The sequence below is a fragment of the Anarhichas minor genome, unplaced genomic scaffold (genome assembly GCF_050575085.1).
Source record: "Anarhichas minor isolate MPS153535 unplaced genomic scaffold, ASM5057508v1 ptg000002l, whole genome shotgun sequence".
Classification (NCBI taxonomy): domain Eukaryota; kingdom Metazoa; phylum Chordata; class Actinopteri; order Perciformes; family Anarhichadidae; genus Anarhichas; species Anarhichas minor.
This window is the reverse complement of record NW_027466448.1, coordinates 8,201,251-8,219,931: the sequence shown is the minus strand read 5'-3', so window position 1 is coordinate 8,219,931 and position 18,681 is coordinate 8,201,251. Positions and strand designations below refer to the sequence as shown.

General features: G+C 45.7%; 2 protein-coding genes across 4 annotated transcripts; one reads left to right on the top strand and one right to left on the bottom strand.

Moving 5' to 3' along the window:
* The first annotated feature begins 126 nt into the window (after positions 1-126).
* Positions 127-16,102, top strand: sec16a (SEC16 homolog A, endoplasmic reticulum export factor). Of its 3 annotated transcripts, none has more exons than XM_076088414.1 (31): positions 127-214; positions 1,593-5,035; positions 5,146-5,297; positions 5,447-5,535; positions 5,671-5,794; positions 5,940-6,138; positions 6,413-6,596; positions 6,746-6,888; positions 7,218-7,279; positions 7,822-7,960; positions 8,063-8,305; positions 8,394-8,491; positions 8,601-8,682; positions 8,808-8,925; positions 9,049-9,160; positions 9,263-9,368; positions 9,487-9,627; positions 9,737-9,850; positions 10,132-10,333; positions 10,453-10,964; positions 11,081-11,128; positions 11,451-11,615; positions 11,710-11,805; positions 11,937-11,993; positions 12,095-12,215; positions 12,375-12,512; positions 12,670-12,752; positions 13,194-13,265; positions 13,694-13,753; positions 14,386-14,457; positions 14,578-16,102. In XM_076088414.1, the coding sequence occupies exons 2-31, from the start codon at positions 1,667-1,669 to the stop codon at positions 14,650-14,652; spliced, it is 7,176 nt and encodes a 2,391-aa protein (XP_075944529.1). In that variant the 5' UTR covers positions 127-214; positions 1,593-1,666; the 3' UTR covers positions 14,653-16,102. The 3 variants fall into 3 exon arrangements, with proteins under 3 accessions (XP_075944529.1, XP_075944544.1, XP_075944535.1); XM_076088420.1 differs by having other exon boundaries at positions 161-255; XM_076088429.1 differs by lacking the exon at positions 13,694-13,753.
* A 313-nt stretch (positions 16,103-16,415) lies between these two features.
* On the bottom strand, positions 16,416-18,550 carry LOC142946854 (uncharacterized). Its single transcript, XM_076088454.1, has 6 exons — positions 18,119-18,550; positions 17,921-18,035; positions 17,669-17,781; positions 17,484-17,583; positions 17,234-17,355; positions 16,416-17,086 (listed from the first exon to the last, which is right to left on the bottom strand). The coding sequence occupies exons 1-6, from the start codon at positions 18,207-18,209 to the stop codon at positions 16,962-16,964; spliced, it is 666 nt and encodes a 221-aa protein (XP_075944569.1). The 5' UTR covers positions 18,210-18,550; the 3' UTR covers positions 16,416-16,961.
* Positions 18,551-18,681: the final 131 nt, after the last annotated feature.

Genomic DNA, 18,681 nt, shown 5'->3' with positions numbered 1-18,681 from the left:
GCCAACAATTGAACTGAAATTAGATTAACATAAAACAAACTTTTGGATGCACATGAGTTGATTCAGATAAATACACAAAACTTACCTTTAACACGCCCCGGCCCGTAGTGACGCAATGGGTGTTTGGCCCGTGACGCGGCATGTACACGTAGCCTAGTAGGATGTGTTCCCTGAAGATGGTGGCGGTGTGTCAGACTCACTGTCCTGCACATTTGTAAGAATTTAATTATTTTTTCTACACATTTCCGACATCGGGTAAGAGTAAATACACACCATCGTTAACAATGCTTCACTCTGAACGTTTCGATCTGGTGTATATACAACAGGCATGAAACTGTTACCCTTGTAGTTAGCATAGGCTAGTTAGCAACCGATGCTAAGGCTAGCTGACCAGGCAGTGAACCTGTTCAGATTACGCCAGCGACCTGTAACTGTCCGGCATTTGTCCCTGTCAGTGTTATATAGGATCGGAAGGATAAGTCCTTCGTTTTGGGGGCAATCTTTAGGCGACAGGCGACTTTAGATTGCAGTGTTTTAATGGTTATGGCGTTTAGGGCATGTAACGTTTGAGCTAGTTACCGTTAGCTGTCGAGCCAAAGCACTCTGGACCTTTCCTCACAGACTGCTTAATGTAATTTGATGTCGTGTCAAAACAAAAGGTGTTCGCTAACGTTACCGGTTAGAGTTCAACAAGTGTGGATAATGATCGGAAGTCGATAGTGTGTATCTCAATAGCTAACTTTGTTTTGTTTCATGATGACTGCCCCGGTGAGTTGGTAGTTTAATTTATAATCTGGACGGTTTGAAATATCCTGGATCACATTTTCTAGAGCTCGTCTGTCCAAGAACTCTTTCCTACTAACGCTCTCTGTTATTGATCTACCTTTCTATCATTTAAAATGCTCAGTGTCAGTCCATGCTAGCTCCCCCGAGCTTCTCACTGACAGGTTCACAGTGTTTGTATCTGATAGATGTGATGATCTCATCAGTTTGCTTTTTCTTTTGTTTTGTATTTATGGCATCTTTATTAAAATGTCTTTGCCAGCAACTAACCTTATCAACAAAAGCGACACAGCTGCGCAAAAGCACAAGTTAGCAGCAGATCTTATTTGACACTTTTTAGTTAACCGCTACATCAGCCAGTTCCTGTTTAGTAACTTCAGTCCTAACATCAGCTTTACTTTCCTTTCCTATGTCACTGTGCTATTTGTCAGTAGTTTCTAGAAGCCACTAGACTCACAAGGTTTTTTTTTTAATCAAGAATGAATCCGTAATTCTTCAGAACAGTTCATCCAACAGAATTAAATAAGCCTTTGTATTTGTTTTTGGTGTTTGAGGGAGATGAACTATACTCAGAGTGCGTGATGTAATCAAAGTTGCCATTCACTACAATCAGTCAATTGTGTTTTACTCAATGAAGTACTGTCGTGTTATTCATAACATCTCGGAGCTGATGTAGAAATTGCCACGTTGTACCCTTCGTTTCAATAAAATCCTAGCCCATTACACAAATAAAGGTGTGGTGTAATCCATCCGAGAGGCATGTGTATAGCTTACTGTTAACCACTCCCTCTTTACTTTTCTTTACGCAGCTTTGCCTGACTTCAGTCGCTTCAGTGACATCTACTAAAGTGACCTGGTCCTCGGACCTGTTAGCCCTGCAGCCATGCAGCCACCTCATCGGACTGGACCTCCGGGAGCCTCGGGCCCACCTCCTTCTGGGCCCAATATGTTCCGCAGGACCAGGCCTCACAAGCATCCAGCAGCAGCAGCTACTGCCACAATGCCACCTGCTGCACAACCTATGACAAATCCTTTCGCTTTTGTTGGAGCTCCTCCCCCTATGGCTGCAGGTGGTGTCCCAACAATACCCAACAGCAACCCTCCACCAATGCAGGCCCCACCCAACACCATGTCCTCTCAGGCTGGCTCGGGGCTGCCTCCACAACCACAGACACTGGGGGATGTCCCAGCTCCTCTTCCTGGTCCCCCACCCTCCTCTCTACCAGGGGTGACACTGTTCAACCCTCACAGTGCAGCATCCCCCGTTTACTCAGCACCCAGTCCTGTGGGATATGCATCTTCGCATAGTGAACAGGGCTATTTTAATTCTACAGAACAGACACCATCCATGGCTGCAGAGCCACCTCCTGTGGCCCCGGCACCGGGTCAGACACCTTTTAACCAGGAATATCAAGGACAGCCTGCTTCTCAGCCCATGTTGTTCCAGCCTGTACCTCCCACCTCCTCCTGTTCTCAGTGGGCCCCTGATCACGGAAGTCGCCCTCCATCAGTTCAGAACTATTTCCAGCCTACTAGTGACCCTCCGCCACAGCCTTTCACTTTACCTCCACAGACCCAGATGTACCCCTCCCACACCTCATCGCCCCATCACAACACCCCCACCCCTCCAACACAACCTGGACATCCCCAGGTTCAAGCTCCTCTTCCTCCCCAGAACCCTGTAAATGCCCCCAGTTCTCAGTGGCCTGACCCAAATGCACCCCAGCAGCATAATTTCCACTTCCAACCTCAGAGCTACTTCAGTCAGACTTCTGCCCCCCAGGACTCATGGTTCAATATGCCTCCACAGGACTCAGGCTACCACCAAATGGGGACCGGCCTAGCCCATCCTCAGCCCCGGCCTTACTCTGTTGGATCTCAACATGCGCCAAACACTGGGGCTGGGGCTAGTTCTGCCCCTGCCCCAGTCCTTGCCCCATACTCTCAGGAGTCTGGTGCACTCTCAATGTTCTTCAAAGACAATGATGTGGAAAATGAAGAAACACTGGCTGGAGATAGAAACAAGGCAGTGAATGGTATCCCTGGATCTTTTCAGCATCAGAGCAACCCACAAGCCCACAGTGGCCAAGCAGATGTTCCTTTGGATTATCAAGGACCTCCTCTGCAAGATCATTCACACCTACCATACATGAATGATGGCAACCATGCTCCACAGGCAGGTACCCATAAGACTCATGATTCCCAGTACGACCATGTGGAGAATTTGGAGTGTGTCCCGAACCAGGAAGTATTACCCAGTGATATTCATGGCAGCCCTGCTGCTACAGCAGCACATGGAGTTGACCAGTATGAAACCGGGCCTAACCTCGAGACTCCCGACTCTATTCAAAGACCAATTAGATCGGCCAGTGTGTCATCCAACTATAGCAATATGAGCCATGGAAGTGGAAGTGGCACTCGACGGCAACAGGGAGTAGTAGGCACCTTTATTCAGCAGGAAAGCCAACGTCTCACTGATGACGCTAGCCTGTTTGCTGCCACTGGAGGCTACTTTGAGCAGATTGATTCTTCTCCAGCTGTAGATATGGGTGTGCAACAGAGCTCCCTGGAGCAGATGTGGCCTCCCACACCTAGCCCCCCAAAACCAACTGGCATCTTTCAAGCCAGTGCTAACAGCTCTTTTGAACCTGTACGCTCTCATGGGGTTGGGGTGCGTCCTGCTGAAGTTGATAGGGCTAAAATGGTCGCGGAAATGGGTGCAGATGCTACACCTGGCAACCTGGAGCAGCCGCCAGATAATATGGAAAATATTTATGGCTCAGGACACCCCCTTCCTGCTGGGGCTGGTGGTGGTCTCCCTCATCTGCCACACCCAGTGGTTCTCTCTCTCTCTCGACCGTCATCCCGTGCTTTCGGGGGCAGTCGGCCCTGTGAGAGCCCTGCCACTACGCTGTGGGCTCAGCATGACCCTACCAGCTTGGCTGCTGGCATCCTCCTCGCCCCTGCTGCCCCAACGGTTCTCGCTCCTTTACGAGAGCCCAGTGCTGATGTCATCCAACCTCCAGAGGATGGCCCACTGGACCTGCAACCCTCTCAGAGAATCCAGCCAATGTCACAGCAACACTCGGAGAACCTAGAGAACCCACCAAAGGTCAGTGAGGCAGAGCCAACTGACCCTCAAGGCAACCTGGGCTATGCTTCTCTCCTTGTGTCCGACCTGCTCGACCAGCCTGTTTTGATTGCCCCGCCTGTGTCCAATTACAGTGTGATCGCCCCCAGTAGCCCTGCTCAAGCACCCAGTCAAAGTAGCCTTAGGGAAACAACCCCCCCTGTAAGAATTGTCACACAGGGACAGGGTGCCAGTACTTCCCAACCACCTCCAATGACCTCCAATCACAATCCAGTGTTTGCTCCTGGACCTATAAGCTTCAATTCTTCTGTCTCTAACCAGGGTCCGCTCAATCTGACCCGAGACCACACGGAAGCGGCAACATCGGACATTACAGCTCCGCCGCAGTCTCAGCCAGTCCGCCCTCCTCTCTCAAGGGGCCAATCGCTGGCTGGAGTCAGCCACTCTGCTCTCCAAGTTAATCCACAGGCTTCTCTTGTGACTGCTCCCGTCTCTAATCATAATCCGCCGTCAAATTATGAACTGCTTGATTTTTCTATGCACCAATCACAAGCCCAGAATCAAACATCTGGCCAGCCTTCCTCTCTACACGAGTCTCTACAGTCTAGTAATGGATTTTACCTACAGGTCACCAAAGATGCTCAGCAGGGGGTAAGAGCGCAAGGGAATGTCCCTTTCCAGACGCCGGCCTCTTCATCTACCCCACAGGTACCACCAGCACCCTCCCAAGCAGTTGCAAACATCCAGCCGCCACCAGCTGAACCCCCTAAGACATCAGACCCTCAGGCTGCACTGCAGGGACAACATTATGCTCCTCCTGTTCCAGGGAGTGGAGCACAACCCTCCAGTGACCAGTATCCACCTCCAGCACAGGGGCCCGCTGCGGGGAGTGCTCCCCCGTCCGCTGCTGCATACCCCCCATGGCCTCGAGGACCAGTACCTCCAGGAGCTTCCCAGCCAGCTCCTGCGGAACCACCTCGACCACCCTCCTCTGCAGGCAGCCAGCAAGGCTATGGGCCCCCTGCTCCAGTGCCTGGGCAGATGTATGGTGGCTATTACGGTAATTATGGAGAATACCCGGATGGCAGAGCACCATATCCACCTGGCCAGTACCCACCACCACCACCACCTGGGGATCCTAGAGCACAGCAATATTATCAAGTACGTGAAACGTCCTATTTTTGGTTTGCTCTCTCGTAAATCTCTCTGCAACTTCTGCCGTGGGATGTAAGAAATTAAACTGAAACTCCCTAATTGCTCTTATCTTTCAGGATGGTCCATACAGGGGCAGAGCAGATCCGTGGTATGGCAGATATGAAGGGCAGATCCCACCGCAACGCGATCCAAACTACCAGTACAGAGAGCCTCAGCCAGAACGACCCAGCTCCAGAACTAGTCAGTACTCTGACAGGCCCTCATCCAGGTCTGTGAAACCATCATCATCAAGTATATGTCATGTTAACGGTGCTGGCATATGAGTATATGCCAGCACCGTTATATTTAGTCGTTAATTTGTTTGTTGCAGTCCCTTGTACTTGACCCGTAAAGCTCACCTTTTTGTTTCTCCCATAGGCAAGGCTGTCCTGAAGATTACCAGAGAGCCAACCAAAGTGCCTATAATGAATATTATGCAGAATACGCCAAACAATATGAATATGGAGGTATGAGCCATAGAGCATTGAAAGCTGTGATTACCTGCTAGTATGAATATGTAAAACAATTAGTTCACAAAACACATTAATCCTTTTGTGTATATAAATGTTTTTTGATATAATCTCCATATTTTCTGTGGGAAGGATACAACTACGGACAGTATGACCCCCGCTACAGAGGATACTATGATCCCGCCTACTGGGCTAATTATGATGAAAGCTACAGAGGCAGGGAGAACTACTATAATCCACAGGCGTATCCTGCCAGGTATGCAGAGAAACCCATTCATGTACATTCGAATGAAATTGTTGTTATTACATTAATGCATTGTGGTGGATAGACAATAGATTCAAAATGGAAGGTTGAAGTTTATCTAAGTGTGATAAACAAACACGGTACACTCTGCTCACAGGAAAGAGGGCTATGATGATCAGTGGCGGTACTATCCCGGTTATGATGCCAGTTTCGATGACGATTACCGGCGCCGCGGAGAAACGTACGCCGATGACTTCGACCGACGCAGTGTCCACAGCGAGCAGTCGGCACACAGCGCGCACAGCTCTCAGAGCCACCACAGCAGACGGAGCAGCTTCAGCTCACGATCACAACAAGTGAGTGTGCAGATTTGTCTTGGTCTATTTTACCTGTTGGTGTTTTTGCCACTCTTAACGTAATAACTATCAGCAGCATAGACTTAAGATATAGATACTAACCAGGCAAAAAATGTTTATTTGACAAAGGGCTAACTCTGCTCTCTTGAAATGAGTTTTTACGCTTATAAACTGTTTGTTGTTGTTCTTGAAAATGTGTGCAACTTACAGTATGTGCGTGTTTACTTTTATGTTTTATTTGATAATTAACTTTATTGGTCTTCACGCCCTGCAGAGCCAGGTGTATAGAAGCCAGCCTGACTTAGTGTCAGCGGCCTATGACGCCACATCATCCACGCTGGCTGTGGACTACTCCTATGGACAGTACCCGGACCAGCCTGATGCCACCCAGAACTACAGCCAGTACCTCTATCCCTCTGAGTACATGGCAGACAGCACCTGGATCGCCCCTGAGCAACGTAAGTACACAATCCTTTATTGAACGGCAATGCCAAACAGAATTGACTCGAGTTCAGTCAAGCGCAAATGAAACCACTGGATTTGGGACATTATACTGGTTCCTTCATGCGTCCACCTGCTCTTAGTCTGACTGATGTTTTCCCTCTAGCTCCTCTACGTCCTTCAACCCCAGAGAAGTTCACCATACCCCACCGTTGTGCCCGCTTTGGACCTGGTGGTCATCTGGTCCAAGTTCTGCCCAACCTCCCCTCAGCTGGACAGCCTGCTCTCGTTGACATCCACAATTTGGAGGTACATTTTTAAAACATTGTATTTCAGAAGCTCATTGCGGGGGTGTTAATGTTGCTGTTGCACTATTTTGGGCATTCCTTCATACAGAAAGACTGGTTCTTTTTTTAAAAGGAGCAGGGTACTGAAAACCCTGTAACCTGCAAACTCAGTAAAATGTAGCACCCTAACTGCTTCTTCAGGCTCTTGAGAACATGTTATGTATGCTGCGCAAACTGTCAGAATATTGTAGCTTTCCTTGTGATTTTTTTTCTTTTACATGCATATAACAGCTTCACAAAGTTAAGGCTGTTAATATAAAGTCATATTTTGATCCATATCTGTATTTGCAGACCATACTCCAAGACACCCCGGATCAGGCAGAACTACGAGCTTTCCCTGGACCTCTTGTGAAGTAAGTGCATGCTGCACTTCTTCTCCATCACAAAAGGCTTTCAGTCATTGACCTTTTAAAGAACAATGGTGGCTATGTTCTATATTTTGTTATTGCCGGCGACCCCCACGAAAAGATCAAAACCATCAATGCATTGGTCTGACTTCCTTCACCTATTGGCCCATTGGTTCCTACTGAACGTGAAACATCTTAAAAACCAGTTAAAGAATATATAGTTTCTTTTTTTTTTTTTAAGCATGAGCAAACCGGAATAGATGGTGTATTTGCTGGGGCATCGGCTACACAGACAATACTTCAATTCATTCTTGGTTTTGGTCTTTTCAAGAGATTTTTTGATAAGAAGAACAAGTCACCACAAGTATTCATAAGACTTTCCGAGCGCTGCATATTTAGCTGCAAACTACCGATTTGGATCCAAATATTGTGTATAAATGAGTACAAAGCAGTTTTTATTTGTCTCTTGATATCCGTATGTATAAAAGGTAGCACTGGTTTGACCAGCCGCTGCGAGTCTGTCTCACGTCTTGTGTCCTGTCCCTCAGGGAGGAGACCCATAAGGTGGACGTGATAAAGTTCTCCCAGAACAAAGCGCTGGAGTGTTCTCGTGACAACAACCTCTTGGACAGGGACTCCGCCCGCCTGCTCTGGGAGTTCATTGTGCTGCTCTGTAGACAGAACGGGGTAAGAAGACTGTGCCAAACATAAGTGTGTCAAAGTAGGAATGTGACTTTTGTATATCTTTCCTGAAACAACTTCCTCACTGTCACACTCTCGTTTCTTAAGACCGTGGTCGGCACAGACATCGCTGAACTCTTGCTGAAGGAGCATCGCTCTGTCTGGCTACCGGGCAAGAGTCCAAATGAAGCCAACTTGATTGATTTTAACAATGAACCGCTGGCACGAGCCGAGGAAGAGCCGGGAGCGGGACCGCTGTCCCTCCTGTCCGACACCTTCATGATTGTCCCAGAGAACCTCGGCAAGGAAACGGAGCGCTTCAGGGAGCTGCTGCTGTTTGGCCGCAAGAAGGTAAAGAGAGACCCTCTTTCACTGCGTTATAGTCGGTTAACTATTATCTTGTAATCTGAAATGAGTTCCACTTTTGTCTGTGAAATAGGATGCGCTGGAAGCCGCTATGAAGGGAGGTCTCTGGGGCCACGCCCTGCTGTTGGCCAGTAAGATGGACAACAGGACGCATGCACGTGTCATGACAAGGTAAAGCACCAGTGGCATTAAAACGTTGGGAATCCTAAACCTTGCTGCACCTGCATTCTGTGATCATTCTAACAGATTTAAAGATTATTTTGGGTGTTTGTTGTTTTAGGTTTGCCAACAGTTTGCCCATCAATGACCCTCTTCAGACAGTGTACCAGCTGATGTCAGGGAGGATGCCTGCATCAGCCACTGTAAGTGTTTCTTCGTCCCTCTCTCTCTCTTCAACACTTTTTCACGATCGTTCTGAAGAAGTCGCACAAGCTGTGTGTGCGTCTTTATTGCCACTTCAGTTGAGATGTGTTTGGTACTCGTACAGTGCTGCGGAGAGGAGAAGTGGGGTGACTGGCGCCCTCACCTGGCCATGGTGCTGTCTAACCTCACACACACCCTGGACCTGGACACTCGCACAATCACCACTATGGGGGACACTCTCGGTAGGATGGCAACAAACAAAAAAACCGCTGTCGTCTGTCACTGCCCTGAGCTGATAAGGTTTTCATTCTTTACCACAACAAGCACATTACCTTACATTCTCTCTGTGCTGATTTTTGTGGCAGTATCCAAGGGGCTGGTTGATGCTGCACACTTCTGCTACTTGATGGCTCAAGTTGGTCTGGGAGTTTTCACGAAGAAGAGCACCAAGATGGTTCTGGTTGGCTCCAACCACAGGTTAGAGACAGAGGTCCTTTTTTTTTTTTTTTTTTGACCGCAACACAGTTTGCACATAATAAGCCACACACATAACCTCATCTTTTTGTTTCTTCACTTCAGTTTGTCCTTCTACCAGTGTGCGACCAATGAAGCTATCCAGAGGACGGAGGCCTATGAGTATGCTCAGTCTCTGGGCTCCCAGCCGTGCTCACTACCCAATTTCCAGGTAGATAAAATAGTTAATTGTACTATATTAAATAGGTCTGTGCAGACTTTCCCTACCACTACGTCATAGCACATGATAGGAATAACACTGTTCTCTAATCTGTATTGTCTGTTATCAGGTGTTCAAGTTGATCTATGCATGCCGCTTGGCTGAAGCAGGCCTGAGCGCTCAGGCCTTCCACTACTGTGAAGTTATTTCTAGGAACGTCCTCATGCAGCCTTCCTATTACTCTCCTGTCTTCATAAGCCAAATCATACAGGTATATGCACTCGCTCTCCTCCTTGTGTACCCCTCTGTAGCTCCTCTGCTCAGAAACATACTCGCTTTAGCATTCTAAGAAATGTAATCGTAACGCTGTATGTTGACAGATGTCGGAAAAGCTGCGATTCTTTGATCCGCAACTGAAGGAGAAGCCGGAGCAGGAGCTGTTCAATGAGCCTGGATGGCTGATCCACCTCAGACAGCTGGATGGACAGATACGGGTGAGGAGAAGGAAGAAACATGTTAGTTCTGTGGGAGGACTTTCAAAATAAAGCTTTTTGTTTTAGTAGTATGTTTTCAGTGTATGTATTTCTGATGTGCTACTAGGACTTGATTTTGACCATAATTGAAGACCAAGAATGAATCTGTTTTTTCAAAATTCCAACATTTTATTTGACGTAGAGGTTGTGGGATTGTTATAACATGTAGAATTATTCTCTCTAATTTGTTCCCATGTAGCAAATGCTTGAAGCTTGTCTTTTATTTAATTATTGTTTTTCAGACGGGAGTGATTACATACAATGAAGACAGAGCAAGTCCGACACAGTACGACTGCAGCAGCCCCAGCTCTGACTTGGACCAGCTGAGTCCACCTGAACCTTACAGCATGCCTGTGGAGTTGGATGGCCCCACCCCCGACAACCCACTAATGAGCTCATTACTTCCCGGGCCTCCACCGCAGGGAGTTCAGCTGATGCCTCCAGGTGTGTGTGTGTGTGTGTGTGTGTGTGTGTTGTGTTTCTTGTAGTTTCCTTTTTAACCTCACTTTACTATGAACCAGATTCAGGATGCATCAGATCTCATATCTTCTACTTTCTCTCAGCTCCCACCTCTATCCTCCAAGACGGGATGTCCCCTCCCCAGCACTTACCCTCCAATGAAGTGCCCCAGTTCTACCCAGTACCCCCCAGTGGACCACCAGGCCAGATGGCCCACTCAGGCTACCCTCCACAGGATCCTGGCTTCGCCCCCCCTCCCTTCCAACCACAACAGGAGCAGGTAGAGATGTTCCCAGGAGCCCATCAGCAGCCGTGTCCCCCGCCTCTTCAAGTGGGCCAAATGTCACCACACATGCACCCCCCTCAGGTGCCGCATTCACCAATACAGATGAACCCCCCGCTACCCCAGATGCACCATAACATGCCCCAGCACATGCCCCAGCACATGCCCCAGCATATTCCCCAGCACATGCCCCCTTCTCCCGGGCACATGCCACCTGCAGAGCAGATGTCCTACGCCCCACCAGAGATGCACGCTGCTCAGCCGATATCATCCTCTCCACCCAGGAGCTCCTTCACACCACAGATGGACTTCTATGACCACATGGCTCACATGGTGAGTGTCTGGCTGTATGCACATCTAACAAAGTATTATGTATAGCCTTCTGCCTTGCTTTTGTGTTGCAAATTTGATAGAAAATAGTAACCAAGTTGTCTTTTCTGGTGCTGCAGGGTCCAGGGAGGAGGTCGAGGACTACTTCGCAATCTTCAATGCATATGGTGCGTTCGTGTGTCGCGTTTAAACTGCTAAAATAATTGGATTTTGCACTTGTTTTCAGAACTGATGTGAAGCAGGTGTTTTCATTCTCCTCAGAAAAAAATGGAGCTTAATTGTTCATGGTGTTTAAACTTGGCTTTAGTTTCCAGAAAATGAATTGAATCTCTACAATGTGAATGTTAAAGAGAGACATTGTTAGACTCATGGACATAAAAAGAAAAGAAAAAGAAAAGGCACCCCAAAAAGCAGCTCTTTCCGTGAGATGCCCAAAAGCAAGGTACATGCATATGTGTGTTATTCTGACCAGTATTTTCTGGTCTGCAGCCTTCAGGACGCCGCTCTCGCACCACCTCCGAATCTTCCACTCACTCTGGCGGAAGAGAGCGGAGCAACTCGGTTATCAAGCAGGCCTCTCCACTTCCACCTTCGATTCCTGAACAGCCCCGCATAGAAGAGGCCAAGAAAGCCAAGAAAGACTCCCCGAAAAAGGTTCATATTCAGACATTAACCATTCATATCCTGTGTCAGTGCTCCTACAGTGTTCATGGGTGATTACCAGTGCTGTTTCCTGTCTTTCACACAGGGTGGTGGAGGAGGAGGAGGTGGTGGTGGTTGGCTAAACTGGCTCTATGGGAAGGGGAAGAATGAGGCTCACTTGCCAGATGACAAAAACAAATCTGTAAGTTATAGCTTTTACGTGTGCAGGTCTTATTTTTAGCATTCTTCTGTATTCATTTTCATATTTTTGAGTTTTGTTTCTGTCCCTCTACGTGTGAGCTGTACTAAGAGCCGTATGTTCTTCACTGTCAGATCGTGTGGGATGAAAAGAAGCAGAAGTGGGTCGACTTGAACGAGCCTGAAGAAGAGGTCTGTAATGACAGATTCATATTTTGAAGCAGACTGACTTTGTTGAAAGCTTTATAGATCAACCAGTTCTCTTTTTATTTTATTTTATTTTTTTTTTTTAGAGTAAGCCCCCTCCACCTCCTCCCCCTGGCGTTCCCAAGATGCCTATGATGCCCGGCCACGGAGGGCCTGCCAGACCCCCGGGTAGTGGTCCTCCTGTCAACATGTTCTCCAGGAGAGCAGGTGAGATGAGGGTTCTTCGCTGTGGCTTTTGGCTTCACAAACTCTGTGCTTGACCTCGCATAATACTTTAACTACAAGTTGTTAACAAATCAGTCAAGGAGACCACATATTGTCGTACTAGTCAGTCGGCCTTCACACCTGTTTTCTCTTTCTTCTCAGGCACGAGGAGCAGATACGTGGACGTTCTGAACCCCAGTAGGATTGCTAAACCGGGCGGATTAGGCCCTGCTCCTGCAGACATCTTCGCTCCTTTGGCGCCAATGTCCATGCCCGCTAACCTATTTGTGCCTAGTTCAGGTGCGTGTCATGTGTCAGAAGTAATTACAGTGAAATGATGATTGTAAAATAACCGGTCTTAGTTTATGATTGGTGCAAATGTTTTTGTTTGATTTTGGAAGCCACTGTACAATTAAAGATTGACGTAATAAAGTATTCTTCTGTATCTCTGGTTTAGCTCCTGACGATCAACAACCTCTAGAAGGCAGCGAAGGAGGGAATCTGGAGCAGAATTCACCAAACGCCATCGCTGCTACACAGGTATCTATTTCTCTTTACTGGTGAACCTAGTGAGTTTAAAATGTCATACTTTTCATATAGTGTAATTGTTGAAATGTGAAATCAAAGGACAAGTTCACTAAAATATATGTTGTGGAATGAATTAGTGAGCTTTACATGTGTGTTTTATCACCTTTAGACAGAGCCAGGATAGCTGTTTTGCTCTGTTTCCAGTCACTATGCTAAGCTAAGTTAGCCACCTGCTGGCAGAATGCAAATAAACGTATTTCCTCAAAATGCTGAACTTTCTACAAGGAGCGATGTTTGAGTGCTTTCTTCTTCAAATAGAGCACCTAAGATACAAGAGTCTTTATAACATGTCAAGATGGCAGATAAGCTCCTTTAGCCGGTCAACATGAAGTATAAAGCTGAAGCTCTACTCATCCACCTTCCCCTCTGATGCACTCTAATTAATCCGATTAGATGTTCAACCCAACGTTGTTACCGCCTGCCCCAGAAGGTCCTCCCGTGCCTGATGGCTCACAGTCCGGGGAGGTAAGACACGTTTCTCCTGTCCGCTGCTACTGTAGCCACCATCATCATGCCACCACTGACCCATGACGCTCGACAGCTTAACAGCCAGTGCGTGCAGTGTGCTTATCAGTATGAATGTAAGATGATGTCAGAGGGTGAAGGAACATGGGAATGCATGCATGTCGACTTAAAATCTTTCCCCATAAACTCGCTAAATGCGCAGCCTTGATGCAATGTTGAATCTGTGCTCCATTTGTTGTTTTAATCTAATTCTCTCCATGTCTGTTTATCCAAAGAATCATAATTTTCTATCGCTAATTGTGTTCATTTTCATTCTGAACTGTTGGATAGTGGAAACAGATCTAAGCTGCTGCATGGGAGATTGATAATATGGGTTTGTGGTTTGTGTTTTTGTTGTCGACTGTTTATTTCCCTTCTGCTGTCTTTAGCTCTCACGTTCTAGCTCAATGAGTTCTTTATCACGCGAAGTGAGTCAGCATTTAAACCAGGTACCTCCAGCTGGGCCTCAAATGGTCCACTCTCACCCCCCCACGCCCGCCTGCCGCCCACATAGCTCACCTCGTCACAAGTAGCACGCTTCACCATTTGCACCCGAAGCTTCACCGCCCGTCTAACCCAGGATGTCTGCCGGCTCACCTGCCCGCCGTCTCCAGCATTTCTAACGTAACTCTGTGTATGTCAAGAACAACCAAACCCGGCGAACGATCAACAAATTTAAACAAACCGACCAAGTGGTCGTGACCACGATTAAGTTCCTTATCTTTATCTGGTGCCATCATAAGGTCAGAATATAATTTGTCGGATAATTTGGTTTTTGAGCAAATATTCTTATCAGCCTCGGCTGTACTTTGTTCTAGCAGAGATCAGAGTGAGGCGTGCTGGAGACAGGCAGCTCCCTTGCTTGTTGTCAACACACAGCTTCAATAACCCGTCATAAAGCTTGCATGGTGACTAAAATACATGAAACGGTGGTCTGTCATGCTGCCTCCCTGTGAATCATAGTGCTCGTTGCCATTACTTTTCCTTGACGTCAGTTTTCAAATGTTGTCCTCCTCGACCTCCTCTGCCCATAGAAGTGATACGACGGTGACACTGTAGTGACTCCGTTTGTTCTTTGCAGAGTCATGTCCAAGCGCAGGAAACGGCACCCGCTGGAGGCGTCACCTTTTATAACCCTGCACAGTTTGCACAGGTGAGAAAATACAATAGTTTAGTCTGTCTCTCATTTGTCACCTTTTCACTTCATAACGCTCTTTCCTTGCTGCTGTTTTTTTAAATTATTATTATTTTTTTTTAATACCCCTTTCCCCAGACAAGTGCACCATCGGGAGGTGGACACCGCGCTGGACGTTTGGGCGGTCAGCGCCAGTACCCAGTGATGAAATAAACATCTTGCAGAGAGGTTGTGTGAACAGACTTGTTGGATAGAGTGAGATCTTACTTGGAAGTAAATGAAGCACATGGACACACTGCTCTCTACCTGGACCTTTTTTTTTTAATTTTTTTAATTTTTTTTTTTTTTTTTTTTTACCCGCTCTTTAAGAAGAGCTTAATCAGTCTCCATCATGTAGATCTTTGTCCCACCACTTAACCACTTTCATCTATTTCTTTGGTTCAGTAATTGTCACCGGTGTATTTTTAACGGGCACCGCGTTTTCTTGAAGGGCTTTTTTTTTTTTTTTTCCTGCATCCAAACAGAAAACAGACGGTCGTGTAATGGGTTTTAACTCACACGCACGTAAAAGCTAAAACATGGATGCATTCATACACATACGTGTATGTTCATGTTCATGTGTATGTTCATGTACAATAAAAAAAAATGTTGCTCTTCAAATCTAACACTGTTAACAGAATGATCATCCGAGGTCCCGTTTTAGGTTTCCCTTTGTGTCTAAATGTCCCTGTTTGATCGATTGATTGATTGTATGTGTGATGGATAGAAAGTGGCACCTTTTTAATTTCACATTGTGAACTTTGTATGTGCATTTGCAGCTCTTTGGTCAACTGGAGACGACATGCTGTGTGAGAGAATGAATCATGTTGATAGCGCCATTGTCTGCTGTGTTGTTTGTTTCCTCCAGTAAAGGAAAGATGTTTGATGAACCAGGAAAGACACTCGTACTGTCTTCACAAACCTGAGAGTTGAAGAGTGTTTGGATGCTGCTCGTTTCAGATATTTATTTCAATGTCCTCCTGCCCATCAACAACTCTTACCTTTAAAGATGCGTCGGGGTCTTTCGTCCACGTTAGGCTTCAGTTTCTCCTCTGAGAAATGTGTCTATCACTGAAACGAGTGGAGGTCTTCAGAACAGCAGGAATTGGGATTAGAACTGTTTTAAATGTCGCTAAAAAGAAATCTATCCAAATATTTGTATATCAGATTGATTGTATTTATGAGCTGTAGGCATAAAGGTGTGTGTATGTGTGTGTGTGTGTGGAGACCAACTATTTTTTTCTGATAGCTTTGAAGAAATGCAGTTATGACTCACCAGAGATGATGCAGATTAATTTACTGATCGTTTGTATTGGCCGCTTATGCAGACAAATAAATCTTTATCTAAATTGTGAATTGAGTTAATTGTGCTCTAAATACTACCTTGTCATTTGAATTTGCTGATGTGTCAATTACTTGTCGTCCTAAATGTTCCTGCTTCAATGATTTTGTAGACCTCCGGTTATGATATTAAAAGGTCCCCTTTTGTTTCAGAGAAGGAATAGTTTTTCCCAATGTTTTAGAGTTCCTCATGTAAAGTTCTTGACATGAAACAGTGAATACAGAAGGTGAAAACGGAATGGTAATAAAGTTATTTTTTGCGCTCTGTAGCACTTTGAAAGAACTGTCTGGTTTTATTCATTACAGGATTTTGTGTTTTAAAATAAAGCGACTATCGTATATTAAATATTTAGAAATGTGTTAAATCTCAAATGCTTTTCGGCGAGCATGTGTACCTGAGTCAGTTGGCAGTAACCTGTGGAGCTGCCACAGTTTTCTGCACATAACTAGTAATACAGATAAGATGGTAAATAGCTCCAATATGATCAATAATAAATCTCAAAGCTGACAGAATGGTGATGGAGCAGATTTACAAGTTTGTTTTATAGGTTAGTGTTTCATTTCTACCTAATAAACATGGGAATGCAAACGCATACTACTTTGTTTATATATTCTGCTGTATTTTCAATTCAACTTACATTATGTACAGTACAAAAACTTGTCATAGCATGACTGTTGGCAACACTTAAAAATCTTCACTTCTTTAACAGACTAAGAAGTAAATCCTCTCAGACTGTAAACAACTTCATCAAGCAACAATGATGTCTTGTGTGGAAGCTCGGCTCCCAGGTGGAGCGACATCGGTGCATAATTGTTTTATAATCGGACACGTATGCTCAGTCCATTTATCTGAGAAAGACAATCACGTGCTAACAAAGTGAGCACCCATATTCTAAACGGGCAATATCAATTTGGGCTAACTAGACTTCAATTATTTACAGTAAGTTTAGTCAAACTTAGACTCTCCACAGTCCACTCAACAATGAGTATAAAACAAAGATGGCTGCTTATGTAGGTAAAATGTGTTACCATGATCTCCTAAAGGGATGTGCCCGCTCTTTCCCAGCATCATATTATCCGAGTTCATCAAAGTCATTCATTTATTAATGTCTTATTCTGTGTGTAAAATGTTGCTCCTCTGGTCAAGTAGAGAGAGTTTGATTCTGAGTGTCCATCGCTGCTTGTGCTTTCTGAACAGCAACCTCCAGCATCGTGTGGTCACTGAGCAGCTGTTGGAGAGCAGCTGGGTCCATCTCCAGCAGCATACCTGCACAAATAGGTGCAGAGGAATAGAACCAAAATATCATCAGTGTTATAAACATTTAGCCTTTATCCACGCCTTACAAGGCCTATAACATGACAAAGATGATAAACTTCCAAAGATATTAGATCTGAAGATCAATCTTCAGGTCACCTGTAATATCATTTGCATGAAGTGGATCCAGCTCTTCCACCAGTGAGAAGATCTTCTCTCCGAGCCTCTCTGTGTCGTCAGCGTCTGACGCGTCACTAATGTCTGTCCCCTCCATGCTCTGCCTGAAGGGGAGGCAGCAGGAACAATATTAAAACAGCGGTTTAACTGTAATTTATTAAAGAAAATTGGCTTTTTCTTAATCTTTAATTTTGTAGATTTCACTTGCAATCAACAGTTCTAAGTCACATACTCCTTAAGTGTCTTCAGGGCGAAGTTCACCTGCTCTTCCAGCAGTTTGGGGTCTGAAAGAAGATTTAAAATGGCCTCTTTGTGCTGCTCCAGAAGCATTCCTGTTAAAGAACAGCAAATTATTTAGTATGTCACAAAAAGTCTAAGGGGTATCTTACTGCATAATATTAGGTGTCTGTTGCTTACCTGTGATTTTCTGGGAGTGGCCGGTGTTGTAAACATCCACCAGCTCAAACAGCTGCTCCCCCAGAGAGTCAGAAGACACAGACACGTCATCGTCGTCCTTACATGGGACCGTGCTGCAAAGAGGTGCAGTGACATGTTAATGCACACTTTGAAGGTTTTTTGACACTCACATAAATTCCATGGTGTGCCAAGACCAGACTGTATGATGGAGGGAGGAGATCAGGTTTGGCAACCCTGTGCCCATTGCTGTACCTGGGCTCCTGTGCCAGCTGCAGGGCTCGGAGGGCCTTTTCCACGCCCGCGGTCAGCGTGGCCTTGTCCTGCAGCATCTGACTCAGGACAGGACCTGGCAACTCCAGCAGCATACCTGGGACACATACACAGGCTTGGGAACTTTGATTTCATTTCGTATCATCAAAATCAAAAGACGTGCCATGCAGGTCACCTCACCTGTGAGTTTTCCAGCATTCTCTCTGTGTTTGGGGTAAATCAGAGTGTACAGTTTCTCACCAAGTGTCTCCAGATCTTCTGCTTTATCCATGTTTTCACATGAAGACACTGCTTGCAGGTGCCATGTTACACCTTACTGTAACTTTATAATGAACGATTTTACAGAAGACTTTGACCTCTGACAACTTACTTTAGTTAACAGCTTCCAATCACATCAACATTCAGACACCATCCACTTAACACTTCCCCAAATCTACATCCAAAAATGCCGATTCTTACTAATAGATTAGTCTGATTTACTCTGTGCGTATCCTTCACATGCACTCGTGTCATCATCTAAATTATAACTCGTTTTAGGGTTAAAACAAGCTGACATTTGAACATTTATATTTTGACGGCTGTCTGTAAACACGAGTCGCGTATTAATGACGTCAGGATTTGACCGAGCGCGGTGAAGACGTGTTCCTCCGCCGAAGTTTGCGGATAATTAGTACGTAATACAATTAGATTTAATAAGCTCTAGTGTCGTAGTAAAAATAGAAGTATTACCCTATCTATTTATT

Coding starts and splice junctions, on each gene's coding strand:
- sec16a (XM_076088414.1), top strand. CDS start 1,667: ATGCAGCCACCTCATCGGACTGGACCTCCGGGAGCCTCGGGCCCACCT. Junction 8,683..8,807: donor GGATGCCTGCATCAGCCACT/GTAAGTGTTTCT, acceptor GTACTCGTACAG/TGCTGCGGAGAGGAGAAGTG. Junction 9,628..9,736: donor TCATAAGCCAAATCATACAG/GTATATGCACTC, acceptor GTATGTTGACAG/ATGTCGGAAAAGCTGCGATT.
- LOC142946854 (XM_076088454.1), bottom strand. CDS start 18,209: ATGGATAAAGCAGAAGATCTGGAGACACTTGGTGAGAAACTGTACACT. Junction 17,584..17,668: donor CCACTCCCAGAAAATCACAG/GTAAGCAACAGA, acceptor GTTCTTTAACAG/GAATGCTTCTGGAGCAGCAC. Junction 17,087..17,233: donor TCATGCAAATGATATTACAG/GTGACCTGAAGA, acceptor CTATTTGTGCAG/GTATGCTGCTGGAGATGGAC.